The 24,759-nt window shown below is 39.5% G+C and overlaps 2 protein-coding genes across 2 annotated transcripts; both read left to right on the top strand.

Moving 5' to 3' along the window:
• The first annotated feature begins 2,148 nt into the window (after positions 1 to 2,148).
• On the top strand, positions 2,149 to 11,443 carry LOC139145235 (peptidoglycan-recognition protein SC2-like). The gene is made up of 5 exons (XM_070716261.1): positions 2,149 to 2,225; positions 3,165 to 3,287; positions 7,818 to 8,009; positions 9,495 to 9,643; positions 11,121 to 11,443. The coding sequence occupies exons 1-5, from the start codon at positions 2,150 to 2,152 to the stop codon at positions 11,286 to 11,288; spliced, it is 708 nt and encodes a 235-aa protein (XP_070572362.1). The 5' UTR covers position 2,149; the 3' UTR covers positions 11,289 to 11,443.
• A 7,817-nt stretch (positions 11,444 to 19,260) lies between these two features.
• Positions 19,261 to 24,593, top strand: LOC139145236 (peptidoglycan-recognition protein SC2-like). The gene is made up of 6 exons (XM_070716262.1): positions 19,261 to 19,418; positions 20,208 to 20,330; positions 21,835 to 21,960; positions 22,978 to 23,169; positions 23,881 to 24,029; positions 24,324 to 24,593. Exons 1-6 carry the CDS (start codon positions 19,373 to 19,375, stop codon positions 24,489 to 24,491), a joined length of 804 nt encoding a protein of 267 aa, XP_070572363.1. The 5' UTR covers positions 19,261 to 19,372; the 3' UTR covers positions 24,492 to 24,593.
• The last annotated feature ends 166 nt before the right edge of the window (positions 24,594 to 24,759 follow it).

Here is a 24,759-nt window from a genome sequence, read left to right on the forward strand (position 1 = left end):
GGAAGTATGTTGGGCATTTTACTTTCTATGATTGAAAGAATGAATGCACAGAGGCATCTCCAGTGTGAATGTGTAAATGTCTTGAGCGACACATCTGTGAGCATTCAAGTATGCCCATTGCATGAACACTCCCTCCAATATACAAATACGAAATAACTCGTACCTGTGAAAAAGATTTCGGCATCAACAAACTATAGTCAAGAGAACATCATGGTATGGAAATACATTGCAGTGAATATCCATGTGGCTTCCTCTTTGTTCCACAGATGATCACCCAATCTTGTCTTATCAGAAAGAGACGTTTAATTAAACCAAAGATTCCTTATAGCGTGTAAGAGTGTGATTAATGACATGCTGAGGACCACTGAGTTAAACGGCAAGAGTTGACAATGCAAAATAAAAGGTGACTTTTGTTGCCTTGGATATTCATCGAGATCACTAGTTGGAACCGCCAATCCTAAAGATGAAAAAATCGGAGTGACAGTACACGACTTGCAACTCCCTATAAAGAAAATAAAGAACATTAATTGAGACTTTGTACCATCTTTTATATGGTCTTTTGTTGAGACTCGTTGTGTCATCATGACCTTAACTTCAATAGTTAAGTCTTTTAGCTAAGTTTTCAATATAGAAGCGGTTGATTAGCTTGATTCGTTACATTCTGGTACTTCTATTGCACTGAACAGGCGTACTTTCTGCTACGTTTCAAATTTTAAGCTGACTTCGTACGTTCATAGGATATGAAAATGTATTATCGTCTTTGGATTAATCATTCGTTGTTATCCTCTCTTTCAATTTTCGAACAAACGTGTGATGTATATAACTATGAACATAAAGCACGCTTTCTACGAAACCCGGATTCTTCACCATATGTTATCGTTCAAAAATATTACACATTGGGGAATCGACTTTCAAGAGAAATCTGGCTGAAATGGCAATTCGTCCCCCTTTTCAAAACTCCCCCATGACTTGGGTGACGATCGAAAATGGTTTGTTCCAATATAGGCATATCAGTTTACTCAGTCGAGGAGCTGCCTACTGAGTTTGTTGGGTTCCCAATCTAATTAAATTAAGATGTAGAGTACGGCCACGTCTTTACTTACGAGGTATTCTCTTGCTGTCGCCTGTAGCGACAGGCGACTTCAAGAGAATACTGCGCAAGTACAGGTCGCCGTACTCTACATCTGATTTTAATCAGATTGGTGGGTTCCTTATCAGTCTTCTGACAATAAAACAGGCTCTTGTTTCGGTAAACGCTAAGGCACATGGCAAAGTGTTTGGCTAAGTTTCTGGATAATTACCTTGGTGACAGTACCAAATGCATCCACGTCAGCTGTAACATGTATGGACAGTTTTATTTGAAATACTATACAGTGATAGAGTAAAGTTATAGAAACGCACATGACATAAGTAAGGCTTGTATGATGAGAATACTTATTCGTCACGATTACTTATTCGTCATAACTTCAAGACCAAGATATTGAGTGCAGTACAGATGCCATGCCTTTGATCAAGGGGCAGTGTCTCTGAACGTCTCCAATCGTTCTCTCTAGAAAATTGTCGAAGCATGGGGTTTTGAACTGTTCAAAAGAGGAAAAGCCTTGCACCAATCTTACAATGGATAAAGTAAATTGAAGATCGAAGAATGAAAACTGAACCATGCGGTACCAACATCCTGCGAATACATCTCGGATCATCTGGCAAATGAGCTAACGTATCAGGTTGACAAATTAGGGCACCCCGGTCTATTGCATTGGTGTTACTTAATACTTATAGTCTAGATAAATACATTGTAAGATAATAATAATACATTTTCCTCCTTTTTTATCATGACTATTAATTTATCTTTTAGTGATTTCTCGTGGGAGTCTATCGGATGTGAAAAGCAGTTGAACGCCCTGGCATAAATGGTGAAGCCCTACTTTGCTTCTCGAGATCTCGAATGGTATCATAACACGGGTGTTTCTTAATCAAATGAGTGACAGACAAGCCGCAATAGGCAATTAAATTTTATGTGGTCATACACACGCAATAAAGTAATGGACAAAATGAATTGATCTGTTTTCAAGATACAGCCATCTGGCGTTCCCATGCACAGTGGCGAATTTGTTTTTCCTGAATATATAGATATTGTTGACATCGCTCCAAAATGTTTTGTCTTGTAAGTTGGAAGATAGCCATGCGTACAGTCTTCATTATCCTGAGTTTTGTAGCTGCTGTGTACGGTAAGTTTTGTTATGGAACACTTTTTCCCTTTTTTCAGCACTGCAAACGTTTAGTCAAATTTAATCACCATTTCAATTCTCAGTTGCCCAGACTTTGTCATTGTTTTCCTTTACATTGGGAATCACAATGTGCTTTAATAATGTTTGCTGCTTTGCTGCACTGCTTGAAAATGGAAACAAACCAACATAGACCGTCAGTTTACCTTGTAAACGGACAATACAAAAGGACAAAACTTAAGGATCGTTAGTGACTGGCCTAGCAAAGAATAGGTTCACTCTTTTTGTGAAATGCGAACATCAGATTGTTTGTTTGGTTTTGTTTTGATTTGTTTTGTTTTTTTCGGGGGGGGGGTTCTTTGGGAAAGAGCAGAATATGTTGTTGTTCAAAATCGTACACTTGGTGCCGATGAGCTTTCTTTCAAGTATGAGCTCCAGGCACCTAAAAGTCATCAGACAAGTAATTATTATGGCAGTATGCGCCTCGAAAGTGAAAGAATCAAACTTTTGGTCGAACTTGCATCAAGGAAACTTTCAAGCATTATCATTCCAAATCAAAAATAAAACTGAACTTGCATCAAGGAAATTTTCAAGCAATATTATTCCAACCAAATCAGGAATAAAACTTCGGGGTCAAAAATCGGATCAAATTTGGTACTAGAGAAACAAATTACCGGACATTTTTCTGCATTCCGAATTCAAAATAACTTCCAAGCCCGTGTTAACTCTAATTGGGGAAAATACATTTTCGATTTCAACAAAACTGAGTAACAAGAGCTTAAAAGGGAGCTCCCCACAAGCAGTATGAGAATAGTTGTGGAAAATTGGAGAGGCAAAGTATCTGTCCAAACAAAATTGTTGATAAGCTAAAGACACCCTATATTACTAGCCTTCAGAAAAGCCAAGTGCTTTTCCATTCCATGTTATACGTTTCTGTTTCAGCTGATACACAGTGTGTCGCCGTGGGTGGTACATGCCAGGAGGACCACCAACCCTGCGGTGCCTACCAAAGCGGTCTGTGCGATGGAGCGGCCAACAGAAAGTGTTGTGTACCCAGTGCAAGCGGTTGGTATAGATCCTCTCTACATACGAATACTCGGCAACGAGAGTCTGCGTCGGTTTATACTGCAAAATCGAATAGGGGCGTTTGTTAAAGTCGCCTACGTCCAACTAATGACATGACGGTATTTCAAAAAGAAAAGGAGTATTGGCTTTGGTGTCACTATTTCTGATGCTCGCTTAAGATACTGACGTACATTGAAACTGACAAAGTCGTCTTCTCGTCACTTTTATGCGATTGAAAAGAAAGCGGCAGCTATAGGTTCAGTAGTGCGCCGATAAAGCTCACCGCATCATTGGTTGTACGAGTATAATCATCACACAAATTAGAGAGGTTCAGTTACACGCAATTACGCCATGTGACAGCAGCGCAGGGTTATCCGTGCTAATGTGAGAATTTTCGGGGTTTTTTGTACGTTCCCGATGATTTGGCTGCATTTTTTCTCGGTAACGTGACGAACTCGAGCAACCACGTACAATCAATATCTTAAACATATTGCCACCATTGCTGGTCCTTTTTCAATCATATGGTTTTTAATGATTTTTTAAGAACTTTTGTCGAGGCGATAATTAAAAAGTGGAGTGAAACTGCATCATTTCGTTCATGTCGACGTCGGGAAATCAGATTGGCGGGTACGATACTTCTCAATGATGACTACTCGTAAAAGTATCGTTTGCCGTTCAGACGTCTGTGCTACACGTCGGGTTTTCTTGCATGATGAGAGAGACGTCATGCCTACTGATCATGGAACGCAATTATGTATAACTAAACCTCTATTTAAATGACCTACCATTATTCTGTCAAGTGATACAAATACAAGCACAGAGAGAAATGTGTTCAGTTGATGGTTGGTTTTATCGCAAATAAAATGAGCGACATCAAAAACAACATGATCAGGTGCCTTGACATACACGCACAGGCCTCCGTTGTTTTTAACTACAAAAATTGTTCACCCGTTTTTAACCTTTTCTCACTGGAAAACAAACTAAATAAGCGGCAGTATTGCTGAAGGCAATGATTACTTGGGCCGTGATAGAGTAATTTTGAGGACAATATATACTACTATTCAAATATGGTCTTGAATTTCCTCCTGTCAATTAGGCATTTGATTAACTGGTTATTAAACGAAGCAATGGCATGACCACGGCAAAATATGTCTAGCAACTTTTGTGGAGTTTGAGGCAGGGGTTCTTTATTTATAGTGGAAATTGCTTAAACTCCTTAAATATTCAAATTACAGCAAATTTCTTTTGTTCTCGATGGTAGATGTCTAATATTTAGATGGGCATATTTAGATTTCTACCCTATAGTTATCCCTATATACCAAAAATTGGACATCCAGCTCTATTGGCTTGCTCAGAATTAGATATGCGCATAATTAATGAGGTACAATATGTGGTGTCATAAGGTGTCCCATCATACCAAATATGAAGGGTGTAGCACTTGTGGTTACTGAGTTATGGACAATAATGTATATTTGAGGTCAAAGGTCACCAAGGTCACATGATATTTTGTCAAAATGTCTGAGATATCTGCATGAACCGATGGACTCACTGATGGACTCACGGACGGATATGACCCAATCTATAAGCCCCCTGGACTTTATCTGTGGGGACAAAAATCTGTGTCACTGCATCCTTTAGGCAATATGAATACGATGAGAAACTAAATTTTTATTTTTCTTGGCCTTATACATGGGAGTCTATGGAGAACTGCCTTATACATGGGAGTCTATGGAGGTGTAAACTAAAAAGTCATCTAACACGGCCAAATTCGATCGCATTGTGAAACAAATCGACGTGCATCTGTATGGGGTTGGGTACTATTCTTGTGCAAAGTTTGAAAGAAATTGACCAGGGCATGTCTGAGATATCTGCGTGAACGAACGGACGGACGGACGGACTGACATGACCAAACCTATAACTCCCCCAGGACTTCGTCCGTGGACACTAAAACAACGCAACAGTTATTACAGCTACACCGGCGGTAGGTTCATTCAGAGCCCCGTACGGTCTGCCGCCGTCGCTTGAAAACAATCTCATAAACCTGGCCATATGGGCAACTGTGTATGGGCAGCTGGATACTTGACTTCCCGGAGAAGGCGAGCTGTCACGTTCAAGCTCAGGATTATTTGTCGATCAAATTTCAGTAAATTTACCTTACTTAGATGAAATTTTGTCTATAGGCTGAAATTTCGCCGAAGTTTGACAAAATTGCATCGATTTTTCAGGTTCATATCCGACATTTTTGAGTTTTGAGTGCAGACAGAAATAAGTTTTGAGGCAACATGCATATGGCTGCGACCCCATGTTGACCCCTAGCCCTGCGTACGATGCTATGTGCTACAGCTAACACACAGCATTGTACGCAGGGCTAGCGAGAGAGTTGCCGACATCGACGGTTATTTACGAGAAGTGAATAAAAGACTGTCATTTTTGGAAGCGATCGAGTAGCTGAGGTAGGCTGGGATACGACTTGGGCCCAAGAACGCTGAATTTCGGCAGTAATTTGGCTTTTTAACCTCAAATCCCAAAATGGATTTGAAGTCACCGACCCTACGTACGGGTCTTTGCAGGGCTGTGGTGAGCGGGGCGATTAGCTGTAGCGGAACACACAGCATCGTACGCAGGGCTAGTTGACCCCAAGTGAAAATGTGTTCGCGATCAAATCTTCCTATATTTTTTTTCAGAATTTTCGACAAAATCATTGCTTCTTAAATCTTTTGTAAAGTATAAAGTACTAAAATAAAAATGCGATGTGCCATGTCTCCAGATTTCTAAAATATCGTTCTTTGACCGTTCGACGGAATACTCATTTCGCAAACTTGTGACGCAGTTGAAATTCAATACTGACCGCCAAATAATCTTAATGAGACGAGATCATTCTAGACATCCTCCAAATTATCCAACCATTCGCGTTAGAGTTCAGCTCGCTTAGAGTATCATAACATTCTTCGGCCTTCGTTTAGATCGACCCTAATCTCTCCCATTTAGGAAATAAATACACAAGCTACCTTGACAAAACTTCGTGCACCATCCAGGACCAAACGCACTACAAATCTGTCTTGGCGTCATCATCTCCTTACATGGTAATCGGCATACCGTATTTTTTAGCAAAGGAGACACAGAATACGTCGGAGTATTCAGTTTCAAAACGTATTACATTGTGTGATGTTGTCAAAAAAAGGTAATGTTACTGCAGTGGTATAAATTACACAACACAAAAGTTCAAATCAGTTTATTTTGGACTGGCTTTACCCAACATTTCATATTGTTTCTTATGCCAGATTTGACCACGTGCTTACTGGCAACCCCTTTACATGCAAATTTTGTGTCAAATGGTGTGTTCTCCTGGAAAAACAAACGTACGATTTCTATATGAAGGAGGCGAAATTTGCCCTCAAAACTCGAAACCACCCCTTTATGGGGTGTACCTAACTATTTTGAACGAGCTTCTCGAATCTGCAGCTCTATTTCGAAATGATGGTCTGGTTTTCTCAGCTCAAGGATAAGTGTTCTCCATCGCTGTGGGCATTACTATTCTCAACTGGGGGTACAGTTTCCAGTCGTAATGTTTTTCATTGTGTCCGGGATATAAAACCTTTCCTTTTTACACTTTTACTTTGATTAACACTAGTCCACATCTTGTCAGCGATTAAACATGTTTCAAGTTTAAATGTTAAATTCTGGTCTCGAGCCCTCTTGTTCGACCAAACTGAAATTACCCCTCCCACTTTGGCTGGTCCAGTGGGTGTAGCAAGGGTCGTGCCATCGCCTAGGAAACGGAGGGTGCATTAATTGTTGCATTTCGATGCACATTTTGATTATATTCAGAAGATTTTGTGGCAAAAACTCAGATAGAGAAGCATTAATATTCACATCTCACTTGTGCAAGACTGGCTGAGAGCAGCACTTCCATTCAGTAAACATCATTACGCCATTTATTATGCCAAGAAAGATGAAGCCAAGAAATTTTGCCCTCCCTGGTCTCAGCCAGAAATGGTTATACCTTACAGAGTTTTTTCCCACGGAATGAAAACAAATGTACTTGGGCTGAGGCCCAAGTACAATAAGCGGCATGTATTTAAGTTCGAGTTCTAATGGCAACTTTAGTTTCACCAATTTTAAGTTTTTGTCCCTTTGCTGTATGTAAAGGTTTGAAATGTTGAATGAAGTCATAGTGGAAACCAAATGAAACAGTTGAGCCGTACATGTGCCTTGTAAACTACCTGTTAGTAAGGCCCGTTCTCGGACATACGTTTTTTGGGGAATTTTGTTCAACAACCGAAGTACTTGACGATTTCTAATTACAGCATATATTAATAATCTTTCAGACGAAAATTCAGAAAAGTTAACATTAACAGAAAGTTTTCATTCACTGTAGCTTAAGGATTTTAAAATGGCAGTCAGTTGGCTTAAATTGTCCTGAGAATTGCAATTTCACCTTTCCTGAGTTACAAGGATTCTGATATCTATTGTTATGAGTTGTCCTTTTTCTCTTGCACGCTTCTGAAAAATTATCTTTCTGTGTACTAGCGACATACTGCGGACTGGTCCGTCTCATTACTCGCGCCGAATGGGGAGCGAGACCCCCGACGGCCAGGAGCACCATTCCGACACCGGTAGACTTCACATTCATCCACCACACCGTTGGAAACAGATGTTTTGACCAAAGTACATGCAGCGCTCAGATGAGAAACATTCAAGGCTACCACATGGATGCTAATGGTAAGGAGAGAGGTGGGAAGACAGAGAAAGGGGTAGACAGAGATAGCAATATGATCACAGGGAATTGAGTAATCTTGTTGTTGTTGTTGTTGTTGTTGTTATTGTTGTCGTTGATGGTGATGATGAAGATGATGATGATAAAAAATATTAAAAAACAATGTGTCATTCCTTGCTGTTGTTTGTCGATGTTGTAGAGAGGCCTAATTGTAAAAGAAACTGTAATCGTGACAAAAAAACGACGTAGGTCGCCCAACGTCACTCCCGTCCTATTATACGACGGGAGTGACGTTGAGCGACCTACGTCGTTTTTAGTCACGATTACAGTTTTCTTTTACAATTATCTACTACATCGACAAACAACAGCAAGGAATGACACATTGTTTTTTAATATTTTTTATTATCATCATCATTATCATCATCATCACCATCAACAACAACAACAACAACAACAACAAAACAACAACAATAAGATTACTCAATTCCCTGTGATATGATGACTGGCAGGAAGTCAAGCGAAGGCACAGATTGCTAAGCAGACCGAGTCCGACACATGTGCGGTGAGAGACGAAGGTTGATAAAGAGATTTCATCTCAGTTGTTTAGTTAGTTACTCGGGATTTGGCCGAGCAGTTCTGTCTGTTGCTTCTCCGCTATAGGTGACTAGGTGCCGTATGTTGTGGGTTCGAACCACAGTCACCTGTGGTCGGTCTATTCCGCTCGGTGTCTATGCACCCATAGACGTGTGTACATATGCCTGAGAAAAAGATGTACACACGTCTATGGGGGCATAAACGCCGAGCAGAATAGACCGACAATAGGTGACTGTGGTTCGAACCCCGAATGAAGACTAATCATGCTAATAGAATCTCACACCCCCATGCCCCAAGGACCTGGCATCAAATTTCTCACACGAGTTGGGGATTAATAGAATCTCACACCCCCAAGGACCTTGGATCAGATTTCTCACACGAGTTTGGGATATTTTGTCTCACACGATCGTGTGAGACAAAATATCCCCGACGAGTGTGAGAAATCTGATCCCAGGTTCTTGGTGTGTGAGATTCTTTTTCTCACATGACCACAAATGCGTTCACATGGGCACGTAAAACATTATCTATAATCGTGACAACTCTGTCGTCTGCCACTAAACTCTGACCCGATTACTGTGTAGTTCCGGTCCGTGTGTTACTCGTCGTGCCATTGGATAACAGTTTGCGCGTTGAATGAAACAGACTGTTTACTATCCAATCAGAGCTCATGTAATATTTACTGCAGAGTGTGGGACGATTTCTGAGAGTGTGGGATCGATTTTTCCCACACCGTTGATCCCACACTCCCAGCGGCCAGTTAGCATTGAGAGAGGTATAAGAGACAGCAAAACAGTGATCGTGGAACGTGGAAGTTCGGTGGCATCAAGCAGATAAATGCAACTTTGGCAAGATGAGTGTCACAGTGCTTGAATTGCGCACTTCTTTCTCTCCTTCAGGTTGGGGTGATATTGGTTACAGTTACTGCATTGGTGAAGACGGTTATGCTTACGAAGGACGTGGCTGGGGAGTGGAGGGAGCTCACACATATAATTATAACAGAGTGTCCCATGGCATTTCTTACTTTGGCAATTTTAACAACGCTCTGGTAAGTAGTAGCGTTCAAAAATATTAAAATATTTTATTAGAACATCAAGAGCGAGAGAAACAGACAGAGAGTCAGAGTTTACCATGAGAATTCAGAAAACGGAATAGATATTTCGTGTTGAGATTATATCTTGAAAACATGTGTGCTTTCATGTACCGAATAGAACACAAACATAACTTACGCTTCAAAAAGAATAAACGGGAATGACAGACAGCCGGATTTTTCATAAAAGCACGCTACTTAAATGTCATTACAAATAAGAAGAGTAATCATAAAACGTCCTCCTTTGTTCCACTATCTCTATGATGAAATATCAAATTATGCGATGTGTAGCTTAGATTGATATTTAAATACTTTTGTTACTTCGAGGGTTGGAAAAATATTGTGGCGATCTGGGTTTTATTTCCCCGGATTGCTTTCATTTAATGAGTAAAACGGTCCATCGCCCTGGAGATGTGCAAATGTTACTGGGGACGGTCATTAGTAAATCCGATCAAGTTGAAATCTCGATACACCGAATGCCATCTTAATCAATCAGACATACGGATTAGCTGTCCCGACGCCAAAGGAAGTCTGCCATCGGCTGGCAAGGGGGGGAGCTTCATCATGCCAGCCCCTGACAACCATATTGTACTGTAACTAAAGTTAAAATATTTTCGAATATATTTATGATGGGAAGACAAAAACAAGATCGAAACAGAAGTTCTTACATTCTTTCACTATCACAAGCTTACGATCTTGGCGAGCCCGAAAATTTCAGTTCGATGGCACCCCATGTGACCCAGAGTATGTACGTGGCCACAACAGGCCGTCACCACCGGTCTCCGCCGGTGTCAACTCTTCAGTCCCGATTCCGGTCGTCAACATTTACGTCTTACGAACTTTGATGATTGCAGTGACACATACATCCTGATCTTGCCCGTAGATACCTCCAAATTTTGTCACGACGGAAACTCTGTTCTGTTGTCCGAGTCACCATTTTAACACGTCCATAGAGATGCACTGCAGAGTTCGGGCTACAGCTATAAGCTTACCGGGCAGCTATAGCTGACAGCCGATGTATCCGCCACAGCGCTACGCTGCAGGTTCTATTCCGATCGAGCATTTACGGAATTTAGAAAAGCTACAAAAGTTTTAGCCACTCAAAATTTTGTTGGACATGCCTTCCATGTTCCCATGTCTGAATTTATCGCATTACCTTTTCGTAAAAATGTCATGAGAGCACGGCATCGATCGCGACAGCGACAGGTCGGTATGTGCATGAAAGAGTCAGGGCGATGTGCAGGAAAAAAAGTTCCGGTTGGTGACGTAGACCATGGGTAATTCGGATTTCTTATCCGTCCTGTTTACGTCACACAGGTGGCAAATCGGGCCAGTTCATGTGATAAGATGATATATTATCTATATCGCCTTATTTTTATTAGTTGTTTTCATTTTATTCCAATAAAACCGTCTGTTTCCTCTCACCTTTGACTAGCCCAACGAGAAAGCTCTGAACGCCGGCCAGCAATTGATCGACTGTGGTGTGTCTCAGAATCACATCAAAAGTAACTACCGCCTCCTGGGACATCGTGACGTCAGCGCTACTGAATGTCCGGGTCACCTGCTCTACGATGAAATTAGAACATGGCCTAGATATGGATAGATAAGACTTACGCATCCTAGCAGTTACACTTTGACCCTGATTGAGTAAAGTTTTATTTAAGTACTCATTTATAATAATTTTTGTCTCTTTCATTGCTTCGATTTTGTGTCTTGCCATATAGCGTGTAGACTTGAAGTCACACTGATATTGGGTTCGACAGGATGAGAGTTTGACATTTCAATGATTTGGAGAATGACAAGAAAACAATTTTTGTGTAAAATAAAACACTGAGAAAAACTCCAAGGTTGTTATTGTGTAATGTATCATTCTCTGTCGATGAGTAACATACCATACGCAAACAATGTTATAGTGCAAAAATATAACATGCTGTGCCCACTCCAATAATATTTAAATCTTCGAATCGCAAATCGTCGCTTTTACCGTCCTCTACAGAGATTCGACGGGCCATCTCTCCGGTTATTCGAAATTTCTGGGTTAAAGGTATACTGTCACCTGTTCCAATTTTTCTACAGTTACCATGGAAAGAGAAAATCTAACCAATTACAGACTTTAAGCGGGTGGCTGCTTTTTAAAAATATCGCCCTCACATGGGCATTTTGAATATCAAAGAACGCCCCTTTTGACCATATATTGGCATTGCATATTTAGATCACAGGTGACTGTATACTTTTAATGTGATAAGATGCAACTTGGATATTCCAGATACAGTCACAATCCTTTTAACGAAACATGCGCCTCGAAACGGAAAGCTTTAATTTTTCCTTCAAACTTTCCTCTGGGAAATTTTATTACCTTACATTGTTAAAAAAATTATGAATAGTCTTGTAACTCAAATAAAACTTGCAAATGTTGGGATTATCGAAACATTACCGTTTTTACTGTACGGCGAAAAATCAACTTTATTGGCACAAAAACAAGACGGTGACAATTTAATTTACACATGTTTCAGAAGCATCAGACCAGAAAAATATTGGGGAAAATATTGACTGCCCTAAAAACATTACCAAAGGGGCATCCTACCTTGACTTTTGCGTTAGTTGGCGCTTCATAATTTGACGATGCTCACGAACTGTTTAATGTTAAGTTGGAACATAGACGAGTCGGGTTTAGATTTTGATTGCAAAGCGGGAATTTAACTGTACAAAGTCGCTCTTTTCCCCTTTTCGTGAATTTTGTTTGATATGAAAAGTAGTTTGTGCTGTTTGACTTCTTGAAACAAGGTGAAATACTAGTCAACTCTCCACAACCTCAACTCTATTCGCAGCCAGACCAGATTACACATTCAGTGGAATATTTTACGGTCTGCCCTGAAATATCAAGTTCCATGCACAACTCTTACTATCCATGACTTAAAATACACTGTTACTAAAGTTTGGACCTCATGCAAACTTTGTAGTGAAATCTTAATTGGCGGCGAAAATTGAGAATTGAGTATTGCGCTTTAATTTCCTGCCAGAAATATGAATTCAAATTCAAAAGAATCGTTTATCGGAAAGGCAATTGAAAAGTTCACGTTTTACATATCCATCCGACTCAGGAGTCGATCTGACAGAACTCTCTGAGACGGCGCATTTTGGAATATTGTACAAGAACATGGTCAGTGAGAAGCTGTTGAAATTATGAGTTCCACAGTCTCCGCTGTGTAGAGCATTGAACTGGGTCACAGGAATTTAAAGGGCCAGTAACGAAATTTCGAAGATATTTTTCATTATTGTTTTTTGTATGTCAACTGCAAGTGTTTATTCTACTCCCGGACCGAAAGGATGTTGAAATAGGCCTACATAATATTTAGCTTGAAAGCGTCTATATGTGTAAAATACAATGTTATTGTTTACATTTGAATTCTCGCTACCTTAAATAGCTTTTTTCGTGTGCTTTGGGGTCAAAGTGCATGATATTAAAATGCATTGTTCAAAGTGGTAAAAAGTCGGCTCCTCACCAACGTAAGAGTTTGAGATAGTGAACTATAAATACTTCTAACGCATATGCAATCGTCTTTATGTCCAAAGGTTCTGTCTGCTTGTGAAACACGCATCTATTCATCATTTTGGTCATTTTTTGCTATTAAATTCCTGTGGAACCTTAAACTTTACCTTGACTTCTGTAATCTTATATGTTTTACCGGCTGAAATTCGCTGTGTTCAAATATGGCCGACCGTCTGAGACTTTTATGAATCACTTAGGTGGCAATATCGTATTTAAGGTACTGAGATTTCTAGCCTCTTACAGAATTCACTTGTCAACAATAACGATGCAGTTTCCACAGGTTGTGCTGACACGCTGAATAGTGTGTATATCAATATGCTGCGGGAAGTAGAACAAGAAATTATGGTTGACATTAAAAACACAAATAGTGAGAAAATCATCAAAAGTTAGCATTGCTGGCCCTATAAACCATTAGAAAATAATCCAAAGCAGAGGTTGGTTATATTGTAATTCCCTGCGAGAAAATATTCTATATATAACTTCACATATGATAGAAAGGTGGAACATTGGCCAAAATGATACTCAACTGAAACATGAGATCAAAATTTGATTAGACATTTCGAAATGATAAACAGGCTTTGACTTAAGGTAGAACGCACCTCGGGGACAGACATTAGGACTCTCAAACTTTTAAAATTCTCTTCTGATATACTACATGTGGGGATTCATTTTAAAGCTCTTTGTGTAAGAAAATTTTTGATTTTTATTCTTGATTATAAAAGAGAATGGTTGAAAGATTCCTTTAGAAAAAATTGAGCAAAAGTTTAAGTCTTTCACTTCCGAGGCGCATGCTACCTTAAATATGAAGGTCATTAGATGAATACTTTTGCAGAACAGGGAGGTTTACGTTGTGTGATGCGTCGACACGAATCTGTTGCCATATGGGTGTTATGGTTGTGTGGTTCAGACTTTCTTCGTACCAAGGAACATACAAAGTATAAAGCATGATAATAATACGCATATTAGCCTGACACTTTTATTAACTTTATCATTTTATTTGAATGTGTTTCTCATGGGATTCTCCCACGTGTGTCAGCAATTGATAGATTTGGAGATAGTAGAATAGCAGAAAACGTCGGTAAAAATGTCTCATTATGAAAGGCTCCATCTTCTACACCTTTTTGCGTCCATTTACCAAATCAATGTTTTGTATACAGATCATAGCTGTAGATGCTTTGCCCCTTTTTTCCTTATCCCGAAATGGTTACTGATGTCGACCTTTCTCTTTCGTCAATATTCTTGGGTACTCTAATCACATCGAAAAAGGAAGTAAATCGAGCAAATATGTAAATTGTAAATTGCCTGATGTTCAGGTCGATATATATATATATATATATATATATATATATATATATATATATATATATATATATATATATATATATATATATATATATATATATATATATATATATATACATAACCTCAGTTACTTTGTTACATAGGACTTTGCAGGGATCCCGTGTAACTGTTAAAAATTCGAGTGATTCACTTTTTGTATGCCGAACTGTTCCCGAATTCGCTCAATACATTTTCTTTCGAATGAGATTGCGCCATACGTCATTCAAAAAAGATTATACAGAGGGGAATCTTTTGCATATTCTCTATTCGGAAAACTTACTTGTTACTTTTTCCCCAGTTAAGTGAACAGTTTACATTACAAAGTAAGGCTTATCACATTCTAACATGGATATCATTGGAGGGAACTCTACTGTGAGACTGACAATATTTTGCAAACGCAATTGCAAAAAAATGCGCACTCAAAGGACCCATGTCCTTCTTTTATTGCGGTTCACAAATTTTCAGCCAATTCCTCGCCGACCGGCTCGAGAGTAGCTGAAAATTGTGAAAAGAAAAAAAAACACGACAGTGCAAAACTTTCAACTAAACTAGAGCTGGGACAGTCATACAAATCAGATTTCATCAATAACAAGAACAGACACTAATGAAATCATCATATATTCTGAGACCGTGGGGAATTTCCCCGGCCACAGAAGATGCATAATAGGGAAGTTGCAGGTGGAGTTCCCCAATCACATTTTGTTGTAAATATTCCAATCTGCCTGAAATAACAGTTTTGTGGATTAATCTGCCTGGAATAACAGCGTATTTTCAGTTTTGTGGATTACTTGAAGTATACACCCAATATTATTGCAAGTGTATGTAGGGTTGATCATCATCTCCCGCATTTTGAAATACACAAATAATATCAAGTCTTTGAAAAAGTTGAGCTTCTGACATTCTTTAGAAAAACCGAGAATAGTGTGATATGTCGTATGTTTAATCACGGACCTGGATTTGCCTTTAGTACATATCTGTTTGCCCTTTAATGCTTACACAATTCTAATTCTACAGAATCGAAAGCAACAAACGAAACTATCACTGTGCTTCCTAGACACTTTGATACATTTTTTTCATCGAAAATGATTCATCCTTTTTATTTATAAACATTTCCTGAATATGATCATGCCACAGGCCACATAAGAAATTTTTTTGTTTGCCGTGCTTTATGAGAAACCTACCAGCCAGCCAGAGAGAAGAATACGCACAAATAAAAACACAAGTGTATTAACATAAGGTAATTTTTTGTTTGGTTCCTAGGGGAAATAAATATGTTCATTTGTTTGTTTTTCCTAATTTTCTCTGAAAACCTACCAGCATGTGGACGGCAAACAAAGAATTTTATGAAGCGGCTCATTATAATTCCATCTATGGCAAACGCATGTTCCTCTGTATGCAGGTCAATGTTGTCATCTGTTAACCGTGATTGTCTCTCTTCTACCAGCATGGTGCCTCCTTTCTGTTGTTTTTTCCTAGTAATATATCCGTTGTTGTTTATTCATGATGTGCCTCAGTATCTTCATTAATTTTTCAATACTCGGTCATGCCAATCTCTTTTACCACTATCGTGCCCTGCCATTTTTTGTGTCGAAACTGAACCACTGGTGAAAGCCGTTGCATTTTAAATTGCCCCTACACCATTCCTATTGCTGCGATGTTCACGTATAGTGGCTTGCTCCTTGCGTCTACATAAGGGTTCTTTTGGAATAATAAATCTTTGCTCGAAAAAATCTTTGGTAGCAACAGCCCTAGTAACAACAGCTGCTAGTCTAAGGTCTCAGGCCAGTTAAAAGATGATTTTCCTGGATTCGTGATCTCTATCTTAAGTAACTTTTCAGAAGCCAATGATTATACTATAGTTAATCCAGCTATGATATCTTCATCATAGGGAGTGCTGACGATTTTTTTGTATCCATTGCTGACATCAGCATAATATAATTGTAAAAGAAAAAAAAGAATGAAACTTTATTCCAGATCATATTTTGCATGGTGCAGCTGTGTCTTCACGAGGTTCCCCCTCTTTGCCTTTGTAGCCGGTGGTTGTTTACGGGGTCAAACATGCAGTTTCTAATAATATACAATGATAGCTGTACAAAGGACATCAATAATACCAAGAATTAGATAACAGTTATTGCATCAGCAGCTGCTGTCCTGCCGTACATTAAGGCCTGCGGCTGTTCCGTCAGTGCCACGTCTTCTCTAATTTCTTTTGGTGATTGTATTCTGCCAACACCTCCCCTGCCACAACCCGTCCCTGATGTTTTTTTCTTCTGAGGTAAGGTAATTTTTTCTATCTGGCGTACTTGATGCTGTGTAGATGTAGTAATTGCTTTGAAACTTCTGTCACTGTGATAATCAGCGCTTCGTGTGTCTGCATTTTATCTCCATAAAACTAGGAAAAATATTTATATTTAACCCTTTCCATTTTATGCGCTCAGAGTTAATGAGACAAGCATTTACGAGAGAAACATTGGTCCCCTCATTTTGGCTATATGCCCTGTTGCTTTTAGCACTTCGTCGATGACAATGAAATATCTCGTGAGATCATCGCTAAGTTCGCAGACACAATCAACCGGGAGCCCAAAACGTATTCCCTTAATGTGCGAGAAATGGTAAAAACATCGTGCCTCTCAGTGTTCCCTTCTACTGTAACCAATATGTCTGTAACGAGCGAAAATATACTTGTTTGACATGCATAAAGTGTCGCCCGTCCCGGATACTCGCTCGCTTATCCGGACTTTAGACATCCTGACCAAAAATTTGCTAAAAATCTGTAGTCTTTTAAAATATCAACAGAGTATTACTAAATTTAAGGAATATCAAAACTTCAGCAGACAGTCGCGTTTGTATTAAGGTGATTGTGAAATTGAAGTACTCTGGCGGGCTGTTGCGTTAATCGTGGCGTGAACGCGATATCCCGCAGCTAGTAACTGCTGCTGAGAAAAGCCAAGCGACAGAAATCAGACTAAATGTTGACGTTTTCTGTCATCATTACTGATGATACACTTTACTTTTTCAGACTTTTTATTTTATGGGCTATATCTGAAGGTACCCAGGTCATATTGAAGATTATGATTATCAATTCGAGATAATGAGTTTAGAACTGTTCGGAAGAGATCGTGTTGACAGAATACAGCTTTTACCTCACGTGTTCGTACACGTGAGCTAATGTCGCAGCGATGTCTGTCTGTCTCTCTGTTTGTGGTCTGTGTCTGTCTGGCCACATCCCAGTGTTATTACGTAGTAACTCCATGGGGAAAAATAAAATTTTCGATTTTCAAGTTTTAGGGCCTGCGCTGGTCATACTATAAGGCCGATGCCGGCTCGAAAAGCATTTTACATTCAAACAAACCTATTTAAATACCAAGTAGAAATGTGGATACGCTCGATAATCGAATGTTTGATTCGTCGAACTGTTATCATATGATTTCCTACATACTTGACCTTACGTTTAAGGTAGAATGCGTCTCGGGGACAAATATTCAGACGCTCAAATTTTCCCAATACTTTTAATTTTCTGGTCTACTGCTTGTGAGGGTTCATTTTTATAGGTATACAGTCACCTTTAATCTAAATATGCCCATATATGGTCAAAGGTGTGTTCCTTGGTATTCAAAATGCCCATGTGAGGGCGCTGTTTTAAAAAAGCGGCCACCGCTTAAAATCTGTGATTGGTTAGATTTTCTCTTTCCATGGTAACTGTGGCAAAATTGGAACAGGTGACAGTATACCTTTAAGGTCCTGGAGTAAGAAAAGTTTCAACTGTCTTGTTTTTACCAAAAATCTAAATTTTCATTGGTCTTAATAGAGTTAACATAAGAAGATGGCCATTTTGAATTTCAAATATCGGTAAATCTTGGGTAAGCCCTATTTTGTTTCTGTAGTTAAAAAATTTGCGTGGTGACCCCCGATTTCTATTCTTCATTTGAAACGAGAATGGTTGTAAGTTTCATTGATGAAAGTTTGAACGAATGTTTGTCTTTAAAAGTCGAGGCGCATACTACCTTAAGAAACGAGTCAGGGCATCAGTTGACCCAGGGTACTTGCCATTCAAATTTAATACCGGCAATTGAGAGTATCTCATCCCCGCACTAAAATGAAGAGAGCTAAGTACCTAAATATTTCGCGGTTGACACTAAAATACTCTGATATTAACTTACTTAATAATTAACTTGATTAGACTTTAATTTTCTCAGTGCTTATCCTCTATACTTCTCTATAGTTGCGTGATTAAATTAGTTGTCTATTTTGGTCTCTGTCCATGTCTTACATACCAAATAATATGATATTTTAGCTCTATGTTCCAACTAAGTCTACGTGAAAACTTTCCAATCAACGTAATATTTCGATTCAACGCCGAAAATCCGTCTCTAGTGAAGTTACCCTTGTTTGATACATCCTAAACAGCTGTTCTATTTTTTCTACGCCAGTGTCCTACATTGTGTGTCAGCGGTAGCCGATCCATCCGTAATAAAGTGATAAGACAGATGTACTTTAAATATACCTATGGTAATTAGCAAAGCTGGTGGGTTTCCCACGGACAGTTTATTGGACCGTCACAAGTCTTGGCAGGATCGGACAGCACTCATCAAAACACGCGATGTACAGGGGTACCACAACCACATTTCTTTTTGGGGGCTCCGCAAAAGGAGGCCAAAGCTGCTGTGAGGAATAATGGTCTAAAAGCTCATTGCGTATATGGGTAGACCCCGTTAAGCATATTATTCTAAGTCGGATATGTATAAGTTTGATTGAAGTGAGCGATTCAGTTCATCCTGGTGAGTAATACAGTCAACATGAAGACAGTCGTTATCATTCTGAGTTTTGTGGCCGCAGCGTACGGTAAACTTTATTTGCCTTTCTTCATTCTTTCTTATTTTTCAAGCTAGTCTTCTAGTTGTCGTCAGAAAATGTTTTTCACTGAGGTTTTGATGATCTTTTCCCTTCTATTTTTGTTTTGTATGTCAATTGCATGTTCTTGTTCTACTCCCAAAAACTATTGTAAGTTTGTCAACACAGCCTGTGTATGATGTGTACAGTGCAGTGTTATTGTATCACCTTGCTTCTACAATCTGTGTGTACATTTGAATCCCAGTCCGGACCAGAATTCGCTTGTCAACAATGCAGCCTACACATGTACCAGCTGAGTTGACGAGCTTGGCACTGCGTGTCTGAACATGCTTTGAGGAATAGAACAACAAATTACTCTACAAGAAAAGTATGAAAAACAAATATCTATAAAATTTACAGCTTATGGCCCGTTAAATCGTCTAGTTCTTGCATAAGGGTTTATCAATATAAGTCTATGATAAACCGATAGACATCAATCTATTTTTAGCGAGGCATTCTGAGATGCATTGACCGCTTTGTGAAATCTGTTGCTTGACGTTTTGAGTCAGGGTCTGACCTGGTAGAAGTGTTCTTTTGGCCTTCATATGTGAATCATACGACACAAAAAAATAGCGATCGACGATTGTCCTTCTAAATGCAATGCTGTCAATTGCCCACAACCAAAACCAAAGTTTTTCCCTCAAATCATATGCTTAAATCTTCCAAATTAGAGAAATTTAAAATTCTACGTAGTCATCTGAAGACAGAAAAACTTATAGTTCATGACGCAATATTTTTCAGCTGACAGCGCGTGTCATGCCAAGGGGGGCACGTGTCAGGAGGACCATTTGTCATGCAGTGGATGGTATGAGAGTGGTTTATGCAACGGACCAGCGAACAGACGATGCTGCGTTCCCCCCGGAGGTAAGCACACTTGCATGTCTCCCCTTCTCTCTGACACTGTCTCCCTTTCTTTCTCTCTTTCTTACATTTTACATATGCTTGCATTTATCTATGTCTATCCCTCTCTCTCTCTCTCTCTCTCTCTCTCTCTCTCTCTCTCTCTCTCTCTCTCTATATATATATATATATATATCTGTCCCATTCTTCTCTGTCATGTATGTATCTATGTATCTATGTATGTGTCTATGTGTGTGGGGGCGTGGAACCTGTAGTGGTTACTCTGCAGTCTGTTTCATGCACTGGACAATCAGGAGTGATATTGGCGGGCTCGTTGCTACGTATAAGCTTTATCAGGGTCAGGTGTATAAGCAAAAACGGGGCGGTTGTTCTGCGCTTTAAAGTGTTAATGAGAAGGAATTTGCTTCTGTATCTACATTTCGACAGAAATTTTGTACGTTTGTCTAATAGTGTTGACTTTTTTGAGTGGATAATACGATTTTTTTCTGTGGTGCACAGGTTACAGCGTTTTGTTTTGGTTGAATAAGGCTGGACTCTGTGCCAATGATAGACCATGTGATGTTGTATTTGTTGCTGTCCTTGAGGGTCCATATGTATTTTGAGAGTTCCGTGCTGTTTCTGTATTTTGATATTTTGAAAGCGTATTTGTGGTGTGTATATCTTGTTTTAAAAGCTGAGTCCGTGATTCCGATGTAGTGCTTTGCATTATTGTTCGTAACAGCGGTGGCTTTGTAGACTACTGAGGACATATTAAGGCTGTTTCCGGATAATGGGCAATCTTCTTTTTTGCGGCAGTTGCATGACTTTGCTGGTTTGTATAAGTTGTGAAGGAGATGGTTGTTATGGGCCCTGATGACACTTCTCATATTTCTTTATCAGCTGTGGCTAACTTTCACATCGTTTTAATTTAAGAGCTTGTGTAGTGGAAGTAGAATTTAATGAGGTTAATGAATCTTCTGCCAATGTTGTTTTTCACTACTTTCTTGAATGGTTGGTTATAAAAAATTATGTGCCTGCTTCGTGATCTTTTGGGGGTGTTAGCAGTCAGTGGTTGGCTATATTTCCTGTTGTGCTGGTGTCCGCTCTGAGAGCTGTTTCGTACTAAGGAGCGGCCTTTTTGAATATGTAGCTTCGCAGATATATATATATATATATATATATATATATATATATATATATATATATATATATATATATATATATATATATATATTTAAACAGTTTAAATTCACTCGTATGGAAATAAGTACAGCAATGGTGTCAAGTAACGTCATGCAAGTGCAAGCAATAGATCATTATGGGTTCTCTATGATTGTGTCATATGAATGATGAAGATATGACATCAGCAAGATTAGTTTATGACAATTTATATGCAGCAAAGCAATAACATCATCAAAATCTCCTAGGTGTTCATCAGTTATTTACCAAGGCGACTGTTTCGGGGATTTGAAAACAATACAGTCAACTTTCCTCCTCAGTATTTCTTTTTTGTATTTTTTCCTGTAAGATGACTCGGCCTGTACCTCACAAGGTGGCACATGCCAAGATGACTCATTGTCTTGCAGTGGTAGCTACCAGAGTGGACTATGTTCTGGCCCTGCCAACCGACGATGCTGTCTTTCCTCCGGATCCCGTAAGTAGCCTTCCGCAAAACGTAGAAACGGTGGTCGTGTTTTGATAATCGCATAGCACAACGTCAACCACCTTGCTACTGCATTGCTCCTCAAAATCTTTGTCATCGCGATAGGTTTACCATATCAGTGAAGTTAAAAGGAGGGGTCGTCGGAACTCTGCTCGACCGGGTTGCCAGGGACCCCTACGGCCGATGTAATCAATGTATCTAGGGTACGTTGGCGATTGATGAAAGTTAAAACATGTTTGTTAACAATGAATAACGTAATATTTAAATCCAGATATCATGCATAAAATACATTGTTTGTGAACAAGAAAGTCGCACACGCGCAGTTCCGGCGACCGCCATGCTTTAAAATCGTCTATAAATTGACCGAAATTATTCTCTACTGATGTACAATCACTCGATAGACTAAAGATGAACTTGAACTTCGTCGCTTCGGTCATTAAAACTGTTCACATTCATTTCAAAGACATTTTGAGCTGTAAATCGCCAGCGTGCCCAACTCTAGTTGATCGCGGGTTTCTCACATATACACACGTACGAGAATTGCAGTTACTTCCCAGCAGTACGTTTTATTGCCATGTCAACAGTCCCGGGTTAGGGCAATGTGCAGATGGACAATTCTCATGTCAAACGAGGACCGAGGGGGATTTATGATGGAGAAGATTACTGCTTTATACCTACACCTTAAAATTGAGAGATCCGACACATTGTTATTCCGTCGGCTTCTGTTGCATTTTTCTAAATTGTCATCTGATAATTCGCAATCGTTATCCACTGTGTGGCTCATCACTTACTCTGAAATTCCCAGACTGTTAGGATTGTAACTTAACCTCTCTCTTTGCCATCAAAGAAATATTTTAAGATTAGTTTCCGCGAAGTTTTCTTTCTTGTTTACCGTTTACATAACACCGCCAATCGGATACAGTCCCCAACGTTTGAGCCCTGAAAGTTCGTTGCCAAGACTTGCTACCGTTTAATACCTCGCTTGTTGCTTATTGTATTGTCTTTCAGCGACATACTGCGGACTGGTTCGTGTTGTTTCTCGATCCGAATGGGGAGCAAGGGCTCCAAAGAGCAGGAGTACCATGACAACACCAGTAGACTTCACCTTCATCCACCACACCGTTGGTAATAGATGTTACAGCCAAAGTGCGTGCAGCGCTGAAATGCGTGGGATCCAAAATTATCACATGGATTCCCTAGGTGAGAGAGAGAGAGAGAGAGAGAGAGAGAGAGAGAGAGAGAGAGAGAGAGAGAGAGAGAGAGAGAGAGGGGGTAGGAGGTTAGTAATACAAACTGATATGCACTTAGTTCAGAAACGCTGAGAAAGTTAAGTGACTAAAGAATTAGAGAAAGGTGTGACAAAATATGACAGTAAATATGTTGACGAGAAATGTCTGTAAGTGTAGCCCATTCATGTAAAATGCGTTCTATTTAAAGCCTATTGTTATCAGCTATATGGGGCGGCTGTTATGCGTAAATTGAAAGTTGCATACAACAATGAGTGCGAGTAGTGCGAGTTCAATGTTTGTAACCAATAGTATCAGTAACTTTGACGCTCAAATGCGTAAGCAGATTTATAGTTTGAGACAGCGAATTTTGAACTGTAGTAATACAATTAACAAGTATATGTGGGTTACTGTACTTTAAATCTGATGGTTTGGAATAAGCTTCGTTTTGTTAGACTGATTGTCTTTCTTTTCAACCAATATGCACGAGAACAATCAATCTTTCAAAGAGTCTGTAATAACCTTTCACAACATTTATATGGACTTTTATGTCCGACAAAAAATATCGATTTGTTTACTTGAAAAAGAAAGAACACGCTATCAACAAACGATGGTGACTCATGAAAGGCAGAAAGCGTACTTGTCATTTCTTGTTTTATATTTTGTGATTTACCATTTCCTTCAGGATGGAATGATATTGGTTACAGTTTCTGTATTGGTGAAGATGGTTATGCCTATGAAGCTCGTGGTTGGGGAGTAGTTGGTGCACATACATCTGGTTACAACAGCGTGTCACATGCTATCTCCTACCTGGGCAATTTTGATCCCGTTCTGGTAAGTAATAAACTGTAAAGATATTATCAGCGCTTTTGCTTCGCTTAGAGAGAGAGAGAGAGAGAGAGAGAGAGAGAGAGAGAGAGAGAGAGAGAGAGAGAGAGAGAGAGAGAGAGAGAGGGCTAGTGTCCTTCCGACAGTTTATGCGTGAGGGTTAGCTAGAATACTTTCTTTTTCTCTTTCTCCGTCTTTCCAACCATATCCAAGGCGAAAATTCTTAATGTGTGTGAACTTTGCTTTGTTTCTAATCATTCTAAACCAATTTTAAATATATTCCCTTGCATCTTTGACCAGCCTAATGAGAAAGCACTGAATGCCGGCCAGCAACTGATCGACTGTGGTGTTTCTCAGAACTACATCAAAAGTAACTACCGCCTGCTTGGACATCGTGACGTGGGTTCAACGGCATGCCCAGGCCAGCAACTGTACAACGAAATCAGAACATGGCCCAGATATGGATAAATACACATCTTGACACGCTCGCGCACTAAATGGCCATTTTGATAGTGCAATGAATTAAGTGGCTACATACGAGAAATAAATCAGTGGAATTTTACCATTAAATTCTGTCTGACTTGTGTTTGTTTTCCATACGTACCGTCCATAGGCCCCCGTGGGTTGGTTAGTCTGCTTGATCGATCGATTCTCTGCGCGATCTATTGATCGCATACTTGATCTGTCCTCCGGTTGCAGTGGAGGGAATATCGACTATGGGATCGATAGATCGAGC

This window comes from Ptychodera flava, chromosome 12 (genome assembly GCF_041260155.1).
Source record: "Ptychodera flava strain L36383 chromosome 12, AS_Pfla_20210202, whole genome shotgun sequence".
Taxonomy (NCBI): Eukaryota; Metazoa; Hemichordata; class Enteropneusta; family Ptychoderidae; genus Ptychodera; species Ptychodera flava.

What these genes read in the sequence shown, in the direction of transcription:
- LOC139145236 (XM_070716262.1), top strand. Translation starts at nt 19,373, where the DNA reads ATGAAGACAGTCGTTATCATTCTGAGTTTTGTGGCCGCAGCGTACG. An exon ending in TTTTGTGGCCGCAGCGTACG is followed by an intron (nt 19,419 to 20,207) that starts GTAAACTTTATT and finishes AATATTTTTCAG; the next exon opens with CTGACAGCGCGTGTCATGCC. An exon ending in ATGCTGCGTTCCCCCCGGAG is followed by an intron (nt 20,331 to 21,834) that starts GTAAGCACACTT and finishes TTTTCCTGTAAG; the next exon opens with ATGACTCGGCCTGTACCTCA.
- LOC139145235 (XM_070716261.1), top strand. Translation starts at nt 2,150, where the DNA reads ATGTTTTGTCTTGTAAGTTGGAAGATAGCCATGCGTACAGTCTTCATT. An exon ending in TTTTGTAGCTGCTGTGTACG is followed by an intron (nt 2,226 to 3,164) that starts GTAAGTTTTGTT and finishes TTTCTGTTTCAG; the next exon opens with CTGATACACAGTGTGTCGCC. An exon ending in TTGTGTACCCAGTGCAAGCG is followed by an intron (nt 3,288 to 7,817) that starts GTTGGTATAGAT and finishes TCTGTGTACTAG; the next exon opens with CGACATACTGCGGACTGGTC.